This window comes from Candoia aspera, chromosome 4 (genome assembly GCF_035149785.1).
Source record: "Candoia aspera isolate rCanAsp1 chromosome 4, rCanAsp1.hap2, whole genome shotgun sequence".
Lineage (NCBI taxonomy): Eukaryota > Metazoa > Chordata > Lepidosauria > Squamata > Boidae > Candoia > Candoia aspera.
Genome location: NC_086156.1, coordinates 94,788,041 through 94,805,288, shown reverse-complemented (window position 1 = coordinate 94,805,288; position 17,248 = coordinate 94,788,041). Strand labels below are relative to the sequence as shown.

General features: G+C 37.5%; 1 protein-coding gene across 1 annotated transcript; it reads right to left on the bottom strand.

Moving 5' to 3' along the window:
* Positions 1-2,153: 2,153 nt before the first annotated feature.
* On the bottom strand, positions 2,154-13,757 carry LOC134496704 (vomeronasal type-2 receptor 26-like). The gene is made up of 6 exons (XM_063302412.1): positions 13,503-13,757; positions 10,355-11,185; positions 9,938-10,098; positions 8,480-8,669; positions 5,724-5,850; positions 2,154-3,055 (listed from the first exon to the last, which is right to left on the bottom strand). Exons 1-6 carry the CDS (start codon positions 13,755-13,757, stop codon positions 2,154-2,156), a joined length of 2,466 nt encoding a protein of 821 aa, XP_063158482.1.
* Positions 13,758-17,248: the final 3,491 nt, after the last annotated feature.

The following is a 17,248-nucleotide window of genomic DNA, read 5'->3' as shown; positions in this document are numbered from 1 at the left end:
ATCAAGTGGTTAATTTGAGTGTGTCTGTTGCCGCTGTGGGTTGTGTTCTGTTTTATGGATTTTATGGAACTTGTAAGGCATTGTAAATTGGGTGGCCATATAAATTTGTCTAATAAATAAATGAAATAAATAAATTTAAGGCTGACCCGAGCTCTGTGGGCCTAAAGCCTTGGCTCTCAAGCTCCTAAAACTCTGTCATCTTGAGCCTGGACTAGCTGACACCCTACCCATGAATACACTTCCATTTTCAGCCACTTCGGACTGACCAGGCTACAAATCAACTCCACAGGAAGGTTAAGGCTACTTTTGTGGAGAGTGGCTATAATAATAGAATCTTACAAGTCTGATTGTGCTGTCTCCTCCCCTTCTTATACTCATATGAATTAAGGGGATATCTGTCTGAGCCACTTAATCTGACCTATCTCTGTCAAGGTCATCTTCTGTACTCCCTATATCCATTCACTGCTTTAGACTTTGGCTGCTAGAAAGTTCTTACAGGTAAGCTTCCAAGGGATTTGAGAGTACTCTAAACTGTGTGTGTATTTGCACACATGCTGTGCTTGCCACTGCTTTTAACTGCTCAATCCAAAGTAAGGCATCTTGCAAATGAAGGGTGTATGTATGTCTGGCCTGGATAGAACACCCTGTTTCCCACCCCGTACCAGCTCAGGGAAGGAAGCCATTGCTGTCTCTGCTGCAGCCATGAAGAGGGAGCAAATAATTGTGGAAAACACCTAGCTCCCTCAGCATGTTGTCCTCCTTACCAGTCAGCTGAATGAAATCAAGTCCCAGTATGCAGTAGTTTCCACAACTGTTCCCCCACATTAGAAATGTTTTGTTGCTGTTCTGGAGAAAAACTGCCTTTGCATCTGTCATTCAGATTTCATACCACAATTTGTAGTGGAGATGGATGCCTCCAACATAGCAATTGGGGCAATGTTACTCAGGCTGGCTGGCACTCATCTATCTGGTTCCCATGTGTCTACTATTCCCAGAAACTCACACTGCTGCAGCAGAACTACATCATCTAGGGTAAGGAGCTTGAAATCAAGGTGCCTTTTGAAATGTAGTGACACCTCCTGAAAGGCACATTGTACTCTGCCAGGGTCCATACAGACCACCAGAATTTAGTACACTTGGGGACTGCTTGAAAACTGAACCAACAGCAGATCCTGTAGTCATTATTCTTAGCCTTAGCCTACTTAGAGTTTAACATTAACAAGTGGCTATAATTGTCTGCACAATACAGAGAAATCATACTCCTGAAGAGGTTTGCTGTCACCCAGATTCTCATGGATCTCCTACAGAAGATACAGGAGCAACTGAAACAAGACTCATATGCCCATGCCTACCATCAAGCCCTTCAGAATTCACCTGTTGATCAACCAAGTGCTTGGACCAGAGAACAAGTGCTCCTATGCTTCCAGAGTTGATACGATGTCCCTGCAGAACCATTATGTAGTATGGTGCTTTGCTTCATCGGATCAGTATAATTTGTACTATTTCTCTTCAATCTGGACAATGTTGTCTTATCTTTCATCTCTGCTAACTGTGCTTAAAACAGGTACATGAAGAATCATCCAAAAGTTTATTTTTTCCCACCAAAACGTACTTAGTCTAAGACCTGAGAGAGTAAATGCTGTTTAAAGAATTTATCATTGTTGCTATTTTGCTATTTTCATCATACCTAGCATGTCAGGCATTTCATTTCATTTCATTTCATTTCATTTCATTTCATTTCATTTCATTTATTTTATTTATTTTCTATCCTTCCTTTATTATTTTTATAAATAACTCAAGGCGGCGAACATAGCTAATATGCCTTCCTCCTCCTCTTTTCCCCATTTCAACCCTGTGAAGTGAGTTGAGCTGAGAGAGAGTGAGTGGCCCAAGGTCACCCAGCTGGCTTTCCTGCCTAAGGCAGCACTAGAACTCAATGTTTTTTGCTTAGTTTTTTTGTTTTGTTTTGGTTTTGTTTGTCATAGATTTTGGTGCTTCTATAATACAGGTTATTATTTATTAGTTTATTGGAAAAGACTTTGCTCATAGAAGTAAAAACACTGTAATCACTCCTGGATTAAAACACTGGAGACTGAAAAGAAGGGTTACTAAAAGCGAGAAATAATAAAAATAGAAAATTTGTATCTTCATTACTAATGTTTTTTCATAAGGAGTTGTTCCCTGTTGTTTAGCTCTGGCCTAAAAATGACTACATAACATTTGGGAAAATATATGCAGCCCAGCAACCCAGCACTAGAGGCCAAAATGGAGAAAACCTCCACAGCCACCATGTATTTCCCTTTGGTGCTCAGGTAGGAGGGAACAAAGGAGAGCCACACACTGCAGAAGATCAGCATGCTGAACGTGAGACATCTGGCCTCATTGAAACTGCTGGGGAGCTTCCTGGAGAAAAAAGCTACTGTGAAACTGGCAGCAGCCAGAAAGCCCATGTAGCCCAGGACACAGTAGAACATGGTAGCTGAGCCTTCATTGCACTGCAGGATGATTTCCTCAATTTCTGAATGGGTGTCAATGTCAGGGAAAGGTGGAAATGTGAACAGCCACACCATACAGATGACTGCCTGAATCAGGGAACAAGAAAGAACAATGGAGGTGGCCAGTCCTCTTCCCACCCACTTCCTCATCCTGGATCCTGGCTTGGTAGCCATGAAAGCCAAAACCACAGTGATGGTTTTTGCCAGCACAGAAGACACAGCCACTGAGAAGATGATGCCAAAGCTAATTTGTCGGAAGAGACATATTATATGGCCAGGTGCAACAAGGAACTGCAATGAGCAAAGGAAGCAGAGGAGGAGGGAAACAAGCAGAATGTAGGTGAGATTTCGGTTATTGGCCTTGACAATGGGAGTATGGTGATACTTCAAAAATGTTGCCAGCACCACAACTGTGCAGAAAGAAAAGGAAAATGCCAGAATGACTAAAATTATTCCCATTGATTCTTCATAGGACAAGAAAGATATTTTCTTGGGAATACATGAATCTTGGTCTTTGCTTGGATATTGATCTTCTGGGCATAAGGAGCAGTCATCCACATCTGGAATTTAAATACATATATCGTATGGTTGTTCTATTGCTGTTCCTGTTACACAGCTTTTTGGTATAGCTTTTCATGAAGGCAAGATTGATACTGATACATTCAGCCACAAGATCTTCTAGATAGGGATTGTATTGCTATCAGTTCTTATATGATTAATTTATTTCATTTTTTAAATTCTTGTAGGATAAAATAGAATTATGGTTTATACCCACAAATGCAAGTTTTGTTTAATAAAAGGGAGGAAATTATTACTTTTTCCCTATCATCCATGTTCCTCCATCTCTGAATAGTAGTAGTAGTAGAAGTAATACCTGGAGAGATCTAAAATATCTCCAGATCTTGTGATAGAATGATACATTGTTAAATAAAGCATATATCTCTTTAAGATGGGAGTATTGTGGTACTTCAAAAATGTTGCCAGCACCACAACTGTGCAGAAAGAGAAAGAAAAAGGGAAAAAAAAAAAAAAACACCTGCCAGAGTAACGAAACTTAATCCCTTTAGTTCTTTACAGGAAAAGAAGAATATTTTCTTGGTAATACACAAATACATGAATCTATTTGAATATTGATCTTTGGGGGATTTCAAACCATCATTCAGGTCTAGAATTTAAATATATAAATGTATATACATTTGTTCTATAGTCATACTATTATTAGTATCATTGCACACATTTTTTTCTGGAAGCAAGACTGGCCCTGACATTCTCCATCTGACTTTCCACTCTTATATTTGGGTCATAGTGAATACAAGAGAACATGGGTATTCTTTGCTAAGGGAGAAAAAATTACTTACTCATAACTTCAATTCATATTGCTTATTTATTATGTCTGCTTCACATTGTGTGTCTCTGTGTATTTCTTTAGTGTTATTGTAACACCCATCTTCAACAAGGCCTTCTAGGGAGCATTACAGAAAATAATATAAATGAAAATAAATATAATAGGATTGTCTTCCTGTCAGGTAATTTATTTGTAGTATTCTTCATTTTTTTTTATTTATCTATGATAAAAGTAAAGTTCACATCCATAAATATAAGTTTTGCTGAAGGAAAGGAGGATAGGCGTTCTTTACTTTCCTTACATTAAAATTTTCTGAAGCTTTCTGAATCAAGTGGAACAGATTTTGTGAAAGTTAGAGTGATATATTGTTAAGAAATGATGTATCGTTGGTTGTTAACTCCTGAATAATTGTTGAAGATGTAGAAGGCAATATCAAATGTATGCTGGAAGTATTCTCAAGGTGAAGGCACTTTTTATCATCTTTGGTGGACTTGTAAGAAAGCTAAGAAATATTGGGCTTTTGTTTGCCTCCTGAGTGGCTCCTGCCTCCAGTTTGCTAGGCAACCATCTGGAGCTAGTGTCTTCCTTTCAATGAGTATTCCCCATTGTGTTCCTGCTTACTGTCTTGCAATCACTTCCTCTCCAATGAATGTAAATGCAAACATCAATTATCTTCTTGCTAATTATCCAAGCCCCAGGAGAAGCATTCCAAAGGGCGGGGGAGTGGGGGGAAAAGTCCACAGGTTGTCCTTGTTTAGTGACTGCCTTCTTTAGCAACCATTCACAGTTATGGCAGTAATGAAACAGTACTTTTGCAATCAATCCTCACCTTTAAGACCTTTGCAGGACTATAGAGAAAAGGAAAGCTGAAGTAACATTGTAAGCACAGTTGTGGTTTCATTTATTGACTGCTTTACTGCGCTGCGGGTTAAACCGCTGAGCTGCCGATCGGAAGGTCGGCGGTTCGAAACCGCGCGGCGGGGTGAGCTCCCGTTGCTCGTCCCAGCTCCTGCTCACCTAGCAGTTCGAAAACATGCAAATGTGAGTAGATCAATAGGTACCGCTTTGGCGGGAAGGTAACGGCGTTCCGAGTCGTCATGCTGGCCACATGACCCGGAAGTGTCTATGACAACGCCGGCTCTAAGGCTTAGAAACGGAGATGAGCACCGCCCCCTAGAGTCGGACACGACTGGACTTTACGTCAAGGGAAACCTTTACCTTTACCTTACTTAATGATTGAGTGGCCAGTCCATATTTTGTCCCATAAATGAGAAAGAACTGTACTGTCTTTTTAATCAGCTCTGTTAATTCCTTGGGGTTTTGTAAACCACACCAAGATTTTTTAATGGGAGCTAGTATAAAAATGTTTTAGACAAATCAAAAATAAGTAAATCTGACCTAGAATGATATGTGCTGGGTCATCTAGGCACCCAATTTATGTGAAGACTCCCTGGTTTATGCCAGCCAGTGTCATGGAGATTGTTGGGGGGCCCTCTTCAAAGGGAAATGCACAGTAATGAATCTCTTTGGCTTCCAATCAAAAAGACCAGAAGAGAACCACCTTAGGTTTATGGGTTTTTTTCTAGTAGGATTTGCTAGTGCCTTTCAGTTTAGCGGGATTTTGTCTAGTAGAGTAGAAAAATAACCACTCCTGCTTAATCTTCTGATCTCAGCATGGTTCTTTGCTCTATATCCTGACATCCAGTTTTGAACTCTTAACTATGCTTGAAGTCTTCCTTTCAAAGTGTTGGTAATTCTTTGCAGAAAGGGCAAAACCTGCCATCAGACAAGGAATATAATTCAGCTCCCATACTTACATGTCCATGGATCTGCCTGGGGGACTTGCAGAACCATAATTCAACTTAGTTCACAATGTGTCTTACCCTTCTGGCTTGACATTTTCTCTTTGGGACATGGAAGGCAATCATAGCAGCAGAATGGCTTCCCCTCCTGCTTTCTCCTGAAATAGCCAGGGAGGCAGCCCTTGGTACACACTGAAACAGGCAGTGTCTGCCCAATAAATGAAAGAAGAAAATGTTAGCATTCAATCATGTATTTTGAAAAACAGTTGGAAGATCATGGTTGACCGATATTGTGCAAATGAAGAATGCTAATTGTAAGGATTTGGGTTTTTCATCAACCTCATCACTGAAACTACTCAAGACTGAATTCTTTTTTCAGTTCTACCAATTATATAAGTAACATTGTTTCTTCTCAACTGGGCATTTTGTTGGGCTCAGACCATTCCCCACTGATAAAATTATGTCAATAGAACTCATCAACATTGAAATCTTTTTTCAAGACACTGAAGAATATCCACTCTTGCTGTAGGACAATAGAGAAATTTTAAATAAAATTAGTGAAGAATAAATATTTTTCAATGTTATTTAAATAAGACAGAATCTAATGCAGAATACAATGAAAGCATTTGAAAGAGGTCTTTTGGAACTTGATGATTCTAGAGCTAAAAGAAGGCATATTCAAAATTGATCACAAATGTTAAATGAAACTTCTGATGTGGACAGTAATAATAGTCATCTGGTAGCAATCAAATTTATAAGCAATTGTGAGCAATTAAAACTGCCTTCAAAACTTAGATTGTCAGGTAGGAGTTTTATGTTATTAGCCAACAAACTGGGAAAAAAGGGGAAAGAGAATGGAATATTAGATTCTTTCTAAAAAAAATATCCTAATGACAAATTAGTTTTTAGTACTATTTGAAAACTAAGAAATAGTTTTATGTTTTAATATTTTAAATAATAGAGAGATAGGAAGATAGGGAAATATCTCTTTCAAACATTAAGTAAATTATATTTAACTCCATTGATGAATTTAACTAAGTAAAGTTTAACTAGTATTAATGCTAAAGAGATTTTTGTAACACCTTAATTATATCTGATGAACGTAAGGGAGGGGAAATTTGGTAAATCTCTAGGTATTGTTTAATTTTCAAAGAATTTATAATTAGGTTGATATTTGTTTCTACTTTTTTTAATATCTTAAGTGGTGGAGAGGTATCAAATTCATGGAAAGAAATGTAAATAACATTGTTAGTCAAAATAGTGAAAATCCAGAAGCCATGGACATCCATTTCTCTACTTAATCGGATCAATCTTCACCCAGAGGCTTTAGGCAGAAGTTAAATAATGGGCAGAGAGAACCAAACCATGGGGCACCCCTCAGGGGAGCACCCTCTAACTTGATCTTGCCTCTTTCAGAGCTAAAGACTGGAACAACCAATGCAGAAACGGGTGAAACTAGGGCAGCGCCCAAGCCTTGCAGGCATTGCAGAAGGATAATATGGTTGATGGCATCCTTGATGAGTGCCATATCTCATTTCAGCTACAGAATAAATAATCCATAAGTAATTGCTTCAGCCAAAGGATTAGAAAAATATATTTTCATTCAATGTATTTGAAATTATTTGTTTTAGAATAATTTCTCTCAAAAAGTTAATTTGTGTTTTTTTCCTACACATCTAAGAAAAAACAATATGGTTGGTTCATTATTATAGAAATACAAAATGAATACTGAAAGATGACAGACAATATTTTATTATTTATTTATTTATTAGCATTTAAAAAAATAAATAAATTCTATTATTCTTAAATTCCTCAAGGCAGGCTTTTTGAGAGAAAAGAGAAAGAGAGTTGTCTTTTCCTGTGATAAGCTTATTACCTCTCCCAAATTCCAGAAAGCAGTGGACAATCTTTTCCTATTTTTTTTCTGCTTATCAGTTGTTTTAACAATCTCTATCATGAAACATTAATGGACACACACATACCATTCTCCATCAATGGAGTAAAATTTCAACATCATATAATAACCCTAGAAACAGTATTAGAAATGTTGAATATGTGAAGCATTTTGCAATTCTCAGATATCATTAGGTATTTTTAAAAAGGTTGGCTTCACCATATTTTATGAATCTGCTTCAGAAATTGGATTCGGTAAAACTTTATCAGACCAAATCATTGCTTTTAAGATTCGTAGATTCTTAATATTTATGTGAAGAATTGGAGAAATAAAACTTAATACAGTTTCCAACATATATTTTTATACTGCATCCTAGGTGCATAAATTTCAAAGTAAAATGTAATGAGTCTAGAAAGTATACATACATACATATTCCCATATCTAATACTATTCTGTTTGTGTGCCTGTCTGTGTGTGTGTGTGCATGCACTTTCTAGTCACTCTTAACTCCTGACAACTGCCTAGATTAATCCCTGAAGACTTCTTGGCAATATTTTTTGAAATATTTTGCCATTGCCTTCTTCCTAGGGCTGAGAGAAAGTGACTGGACCACACTCATCCAGTTGGCTTCATGCCTAAGGCAGGACTCTAGCCTTGTAACTTAACCACTGCACCAAACTGGTCCTCAATCTTTACAATAAGGTAGATGTAAAAACTTTATATATCTTACTTGACTTTTTGAGCTTTACAGCAACATATGCTTTGAAAGCCAATACTAATTTATGTAATCAATTAGATGTCCCTACTTTTCAGACATTTTGAAGCCTTACCTGGCATACAGTTCCTCCCAGAACTGATATTCGTTCTGTGTTAAATGATATACAGCTACTCTTTGGATTTCATCCCAATCATTTAAACAAGATCACCTACATTTACAACCTACTTGATTGAAAGTGCTGGGCCAGGTGATGGCTTCCTCATCAATGGTGAACATTTTGTCTTCAGCAGCCAAGGGATCCAGCTTCCCAACTTTCATGCGGTGGAAGGACTGGTTTGGGAATGTGACCCAGTTCTCAATATCCAGTCCTGTGACCAGTTCTCCATTCTCAGTGAAGGAAATTTCATCCCCAACACTATTGTTAAATGAGAATCTTTTTAAAAAGAAGTGAAGCTGAACATGAAAAATAAATGCAAAAAGAAAGCATGGTTAATGTGTAGAACTAGGTATAACTCAAGTAGGCTCTGATGTAGGTGATTTATATGTGTCCCATATAAATCTTTTTACTTGAAACATTTTACATATGTTCCTACTCTAATGAGCTAGTGTTCTTTTCAAGGTTGGTTATCTGTGGTCCTTGATCTAAAATCACTCTCTTACAGTCTACTATTTTTCAATAACTAAAAATAATCCAGCCCAAGGAAACCATATATCTGAATACAGACAGGCAGACAGAAACTTTACTTCAGTCACTGACCAATAAAAATACAGTACATTCTATAAAACAAACAAAGCAAAATGATGTGAGGGATAATTAGGAGGGGAAGTGGAGGGAGGCAAAGCTAGATTAAGAGCAGTTTCAATGAGATTGAGACCACATAGGAGAACATAGGTTCTGGAAAAGGCTGCAGATGTGGTCTAAGCAAGTGGTTTCTCTGGTCTTCAGGCTAAGAGATTGAAAAATAGAGAGATTGCCAACTGCCATATCTGTTTATTTTTATCTTCTATCTTCCTCTCTCTCTCTCAATGAATGTCTCCCACTTTTGCCTTTAAACAGCAAGAGCCATTTGGTTGGGCTGCACATAGTTTCTTTCTGAGTCTTTTTGCTAAATTGCCTGATTTGAAAACAGCTTGTGGTGTCTGTTCCACACACTAAAACAGTTCTGGTGACTACAAACTTTGTCCTTCTCTGCCCTTATACTCTGTAGAGTCCACTTCAAACAGTCCATTATTTTTAAGAGTGCTTTTCACTACATTTTATTGGCTCTTGTTCTCTTTTCTGACTGTCTTTTCTAATGTGCAGAGGAGACATAAAAATTGGAAGCAGCCTGCTTAATTTCTGTACCATAGTCTTCTGAGGACAATGGAAAAGAACTGCTCCATATCTCATTTCTCATGCATGCCCTAGAGTCTCAGAAGTTTCTGGTAGGGAGTTTAGAAGGAGAAAAATAAACATTTCTGTTTATATACTTCTATCCTGCCCTTCAAGATTCCTTCTCAATTCTTGCATTTCATTGACATACTAATTCAGTTCAACTTCTCTTAACCTCTCATTTCCTAGACTCCTAAATAGGGATATTTTTAAAGCATGGTCCTTTTCTCATACAGTGTGAAAGGGATTCCAAATATGCTTGGACTGATCTAAATCTCTTACTGCAGATAAATAAAGATAAAATCATGTACGCCAGGCATATCATTCTGCTGCTGTCATTTGCAGTGTAGAAGATGCTTTGATCCCACTCTGCATTCATGGGTTTTACTTTGTCTAGCACAAAGGGAGTGCCTTGTTGCCTAAGAAGTATTTTCATCTTGAAAGACCAGATAGAAACTTCTACTTCTTCCAACTTTTACACAGAATAAAATTTTCCCATTGTATTCATTCTTTTTGGTCCATACCCCTATTGACTGAAATGCTGAAAAGCACAAAGAAAGTACACTGAGATTACCAATTCCACAAAAATGTAAAGGAGAAACCTAGAAGACAATTCTAAGTTTCCATCTACATCTCACTGCTCTTTGTGATCAGGAGGCTGTGAGATTCTAGAGATTCTGTGCAATTCAAATCCCATTTCCAACATACTTGATTATTCATAGAATTACCTGCCATGGCTGGAGATCCTGAAGACTGAGTTTCCTGCCATTCAACTTTCCCCTGTGCTGTTGTTGGCCCAACCTCATGGCATGTAAAGCATGTGCCACAGCATACACTGCATTGTATACACTGTAACTATCACTGGTCATCCTCATTTCAAAAAAAGCCCCTGGAAGGCTTTCCAGTTTCTCCTTCCCTGTACAGACATCCTGGGTTTCTTCATTCCCAGATGGATTTGGAAATAAACAGCCAAATGCATGCTCCCACACATTTTTGAGAAAGCCATCCTCTTTTGATGAAAAATGGTTTCTGGTGTGGAGAAAATGTTGGAATCCTGCAACTTCATTTGAGGAAGCTACAAAGGTCAGAGCACCATGGAGGACTTGGATATCCCAGCTCTTCTGATAAAAGAATGATGCAAGACCCATTTGGGAAGCCACAATCCACACCTTGCCTTTTGGATTCATAGAAACTAATTCCATTTCAGGTAGATGTAACAACCATCTTAAATTATAAAGGTAATTATCATTGATTATGACAGCATTGGCTTTGCTGTTAATAAAACGATGAAAGGTCTCCACAAGTGATTTCAACCCATCATAAAAACTTGTGATATAAAGTGCTCTGAACTGTTCCAAGAAGGCAATGCAGATGCCATGGAGAGAAAACATTGAAAAGATTAGGTGCTCAAATTTTCCTCCAAGTCCTTTCACAAGTACCCCTATCCAAGTCCACTTGAAGTGCAAAAGTAGTTGAATAATCCCGCTGTAATAAACTTCTTCACCTGGAACCATGTGGTAGTAGAAAGGGCTTTCATTTGGAGAAGAGCCAGTTGGGAACTAAGGAAATAAAAATTTGATAGGTAAATAGAAAACCCAGAGAGGCAAAAAGCATGATTGACAATCAAAAATGTATATCCTCTCTAAATTAAGAATTCTGAAATATCTCATCATATGCCTTCACATAATTTCTGTGCACAAGATACTTATCAGACTGTGGTTGGACTAGACAATTTATTTATTTATTTATTTATATTTCAAATTTCTGTCACCACCCATCTCCCCCAATGATACTTGTGTTCCCTTCCAAATCTGCAATTCTACAATTATCTGAACTTCCTTCCCCTGAATTTGCTTCCTTATAGATTCTGACATCTGAACCCAAGTTTTAGCTTATTATTCATATATGTATTTACTTGCTTACTTACCTGCTTCCTTACTTAGAGTATTTTTATCTTGCCCAGGTTCAAAGGACTCTGGGCAGCATACTACTTGGAAAAATGAAAGAAAGCACAATACTAATGAAATAATAAATAAATAATACAATCTCAAATAAGAAGAGGCAACTACAAAGTTTCATAAGAAATTGATATGCCTATATTGAACTATATATTAAGAAATGACCCTCTTTTAATTGTTTTAAGTTTTAAATACATTTTCCAACTTCCTGTAGTGGCAATATGGAAGGCCATAGTTATTTTGAGGGGTTAAGTGACATATTTTGATTTTCTCCCACACGCAGAGAAGATTAGAGTTTATTTTGAGTTATGCTAATGTTTAACTAGGGAGAATGGAAGGCAAAAGGAAGAGGGGCCAACCAAGGACAAGATAGATGGATGACATTCTAAAGATGACAGATTCGACCTTGGGGGAACTGGAGGTGGTGACAACTGACAGGAAGCTCTGGCATGGGCTGATCCATGAAGTCACGAAGACTTGGAAGCAACTGAATGAATAAACAACAACAAATGTTAAGCTGGCTTGTATTTATACTTGTTTGGAGTGGGTGGGGGGAGATAAGAGAAAACCCCAGATTCTTTTTGTTGAGCACTAGCTTATCTGTATAGTCTCCAGGCTTTTGGAAACAGGTATTCCAGACCTGGGAACTATCCCAGGCAAGGTCGGGCCATGCAGCTACAGTACCATTGAAACAGAGTCATGAGGTTTTAGGGCCAGATTTGATACAATCTTTAGGATTGTCTTTTGAGTTTTGGGAACTTCTGTGCAGACCTAGTGCTGGGTTCTGTGGAATTAGGCCACATTGGAGTATTCTTGCTGCTTTTGTAAGGAGGCTCCTGGCAGCTGAAGGGAATAAGGTCTCACTTTGTTTGGGTATGTTATGATTCCCTCCCTTTATGCTATGCTTGTATGCCTTTGTTTAATCTGTATAAACTGTGTTTCTGTTTAAACTTGCTTACTTACTTAAGTTTATAATAAGGCTTGAAGTTTCTTTATCCACTGGTGTGCTTATTGTCTCTGGATCTAAAAGAACCAATTGTCTGAGCACCTTATCACTGCTTAGACACTTGGCAGAATACTGCCATCCTAAAAAAACTATAAACTTAAATTTTGCTTTACACTATTTCAGACTTTTATGAACTACTACTGGTTATGTGCTTCTTGGTTTATCATGTTGAATTGACAATGCATCTCCAAGGATACTACTGTCAATTCCTCTTCAACTATCTGTTCCTCTCAAGTTAAGATGAGGTATTGGGGAAAGGGACGAAACATCAAGGAGGACTTATTAGAGAAGGAAGGATTTTTCTGCTGCCTTGTAAATAGTAATGATGTTTCTCATTCGGCTCACAATGTATCTGCTGTAATGATTCCATGTGGTTCTAAATGCAAGGATATATTTTTTTCCCTTTTACTACAATATATTGTTCACCAAGATTTAGCATTTGAATACCTTTCCAGTATGGATTCTTTCCTTGTTCATATGTCACAACAACCTTCTCCCTGATTGACAGGTACACTGTTTAGTAACTTTACCCACCATTTTTGTCATGAGCACTGAAGGTGAGCAGGAGGGGGCCCTCATCCAGGGGGGGAAACACATGCATAGTAGAGAGGATATGAGTTGTCATTCAAAGAGACACAGAACAGACCCGCCTTGACTTTTTGGATATATCTGAATGGATTTTCTCACGCTTCTTCAGTTTGGTAGGATTTTCTGTCTACAGAAGCATTAATAAGACACTAGAGACTTATTCCTTGTCTCAGCGTGGTTTCTGCTTGTCAGGACAATTTTAATTTATGAAATAATAAATATGTTTTCTTAAATATACTCCATAGAAAAATGTACATGAAAGTTAATTATATCTTAAGGTCTTGCAATCCTTAAATCTCAAAAGACAAAGCCAATCCATTTTACCTGTGGAACTTTGTAAGTGTCTAAAATATCTACCATACCAAAAGCGATTCCAGGATCAATAGTCCCAACAACCGATACAAGTTTGTTCAGGATGCCACATTTGTAATTGGGAATGAATCTGTTCTGACTGGAGAAAAGTTTCATTGTGGCATAATATGTCTGTGCCCCAGCATAGCTATCATAGATTCTGAAGCCCAAGGTGATATTAGGTAAGAGTTGGAGGTCTTCATTGATCTTCTTCACAGCAAATATCATGGTCAAGATATGTTGATAATACTTAATCAGAATTCTGCAAAGAAAATTTGATACTGTATCACATGGAATTCTGTACCTGAAAGGGCATTGAAACTAAACTCTAATGACTTACAGGGATTCACCAAAAAGAGAATGATGGGGAACTTCCTCAAAGCTTTCTACATCTCTATCTATGAAGACGAAAGAAGTAATGCCACCAATGATTAGGTCACCTGGTTGGAAATATTTGTGAACAATCGGGATAGGATCTTGGATGCTGCATTTTATTGGTTGAGCCTTGCAAGTCATAGCTGGCAATAGCAGCAGGAGAAGAATCAATGTCATCATAATAAATATTATTCCCAGTTTGATTTTTTTCTCTCATTCCATATAATGCTTAAGAGTGCCCAAATTGGACTCGCTTGAACTGAATCTCAATCTGTTCCTCATATGACCTCCATTCTTTCTGAGTCTTAGAATACAAATGGTTCCGAGAGATCATTCTGATAATAATCTTACCTGCTCCTAAACTCTAATGTATTTAAACTGTCCATCAGCACTTTGTTATTGTTCTTCCAAGTATAATAATTCATCAATCAGGGATTTGAGGAATAGCAAAGTCAATAATAGTATTTTTGATAATTGTAAGGGGAAAAGTAAATTGCAACCTTTAAATTTCCACCCTTTTAATAAAATTGTAAGGGTGGAATAAGTCAATAAGTCATCATACAATAAAGAAAAAGTTTTGAGATAAGAGCTAGTTAGGCATCGCAAAGTTGAAGAAATTAATGTAGCATTCTAAAGCCAGGCCAAAATGTTTAGCAAAAAAAAAAAAAAAAATAGAATGTGAGGTCATAAACATAACACCACTTTGCACCTTTTTGCAATAAGGTTCATTTTTCCCCTTGCAGTTGCCTTCACAGCTGCAGTGAGATCCTAGGAAAAGTTCTCTTTGGCTTAATGAACTGCTTGCCCATTACCAAGAGTGCAAATGCAAAATATTGTCATTGTTCAAACAAACAGGATCTTAAACTGGAAGTGTAAATTGAGATTTCCATAGTCCTTGAGTTCCAGCCTCCCTTCTTTTTAATTAAAGAGGTGTTCTTTTTTGTTTAATCCTTGCCTCCATGACTCTATGGTCTAATTAAAAACCAGTCCTTAGTAAGGCCTAGCAGTAACCCTTAGGAAGAACTTGAAATTTATTTTTAAGATACTGAGCAGAAGCTTCCTTAAACATCTCAAGGCAGCTTACACTTTAATTTCTACCTCTTAAACACATTCAAACAAAGCAAAAAAGATATTAACATTAATTATAATCAATATTAAATTTATCTAGAATAATTAAATACTTTAAGAAGAGTGAAAAGAAAGGCTGTTTGACTCTTTTGAAGACTTCTGATATCCCATTCTACAAACTTGGGAACATGACTGAAAAGAGCTGGTCCCAAATCACCACAAGATGAGCCATTAGCACCTGAAAAGGGACCTATCCTGATGGTCTAATGTTAGCTGGAAATTAAGTGAAAAAAAATTACTCAGATACCACAATTTAAGAATTTAAAGATCATACCACATGTTTAAAGCAAGTTACAGTTTTAAAGATGATAATTACGGCCCAGAGATCCCCAATGGGAGGAGATGGGTGGGGACAAATTGAATAAATAAATAAAATAAAGTAAAATAAAATAAAATAAAATAAAATAAAATACTTAACATTTTGTTTTTCATCAGGAAACCTTTGGAGTACTGCCTGGGTAACTCACTGAAAAACAGACAAAATGTTTTTGGTCTCTGAAAAGATTAATATTGCTTGTCACTGTTTTTATTGTTATAAGAATTGTATTAGGTTTAAAGCATAGATAAAAAGTACAAACAAAAAAGTACAAAAAGAAAAATAAATTAAAAAGTGTGAAACACAAGAAGAATTTTGAAGATTACATAAAGTGACTTCCGACTTTTAACACCAAGAATATAGAGCAATTTCCATAATCAATCCCTTACTCTATATCAGACCTTACTCTATATTTCTATATGGGGTGGCTCAACTTAGTGTCCTTTTAAGGCTACAGTGTGGCTTGGAAATGATGATGGCCCAGCCTCCTGGCAGATCTTACCCAATCGGTACAAACGCTGTTTGCAGTTCTCTGGCTACAAGTCGCCATCTGGAGGATAAATGGGTTGATTCCAAGCATTTTCCAAACTCTGGAAAAATGCTCCTGGGCTTCAGCTGAAACCAGCCTGAGCCCCCCAAAAATGCCATGATGACAGTTCTGTCCATGGAGCCAGTGGACACACTGCTCAGTCAGTCATATTCCCACCGGTAGCCTTCATGATAATCTATTGCTTGTCACTGTTAATCAACTTGAACTTCTATAGAATGTTCTCAGTTGTGGACTTGTTGTGGTCTCAGCATGGTTGTTTGTGTGCTGACATTTCATTAGCAACCAGGAAACATCATCAGTGTGAGTGAGTGTGGGGTTTGTTCCCTGTATATATTCAGTAGCTTGCCCTGCCAGTTTAGGTGGTGGTGTGGTTTCCTCCTTGGTAGGCCCTTGATTAGTGTACTGTCTTCCAGCTGATTATTTGCTGGGTGTTAATCCCTGCTTATCTGGGTGTTGGCTGCTGGAGAGGGTGCGCTCTGGTCTTTTTGTTTCCTTCTTAGCTTTTTTACTCTCTCCTTTGAATGGTCTGTAAATGTGGTTTATCTCTATGTGTTTATTGATAGCTGATTTGTCTGAATGCTTGCAGGAATCAACAGACCCCACATTCAATTGCACTGATGCTGTTACTTAGTTGGCTAATGAAAGGGGGGAAGGGAAAGGTGATGCATGCATACTAATGGTTGTTTCTTCTCCCCTCTGCTGACTACTTCGAAGAAAGCAATTGTCTTACTAAAGAAAATAATCAGGTCAGGGGAAGAAGGAGGGAGTAATTTAGAGGTGCCAAATAGAGGAAGGAGGATACATTCTTCTGGGGAATCTGGCATGGGTTCACATGGAAATTGATAGATTTATTGCCATAAATTGAAGTAAATAACTATTTACTAAAGAACATTCCTTATCTTTAAATTTAAGTTAGCCTGCTCTGTTCATTAGAAAAACTTCCCTCACACTGTATTTCGACATTCAACCCAGTTTGTGCCATTCTGGCAGAACCTTCAAAGTTTAGCTATACTTTGCCTATTGAATGATCACTTACAGTGTGTTGGATATAACAGACAAGGCAGCATTTTTGTTTCTTGGTTTCATTTCAAAATTACATAGTAAAAGCTAGCTGACCTTTTATATGGCAGGGGAAGGGGAATGATTACAGTCTTTTTGAAGAGTTTGTACGGAAAAAAAGTAAAATGAGTCATCTCCCTCTTCAAAAGAAACAGAACAGTGGATAATTGCTAAAGACTTCCTACACTTATTAGAAGCTAAAATACTTCCTAGAATTTTCAGTTCAACATATAAATCACAAAATAACCCATGAGGTACAAATATAAAGAATGAAAATAATGGACATTTTAA

What these genes read in the sequence shown, in the direction of transcription:
- LOC134496704 (XM_063302412.1), bottom strand. Translation starts at nt 13,757, where the DNA reads ATGATATTTGCTGTGAAGAAGATCAATGAAGACCTCCAACTCTTACCT. An exon ending in AGGATCTCCAGCCATGGCAG is followed by an intron (nt 10,099 to 10,354) that starts GTAATTCTATGA and finishes TCTGTGTAAAAG; the next exon opens with TTGGAAGAAGTAGAAGTTTC. An exon ending in GAAAATGTCAAGCCAGAAGG is followed by an intron (nt 3,056 to 5,723) that starts GTAAGACACATT and finishes TTTAAATTCCAG; the next exon opens with ATGTGGATGACTGCTCCTTA.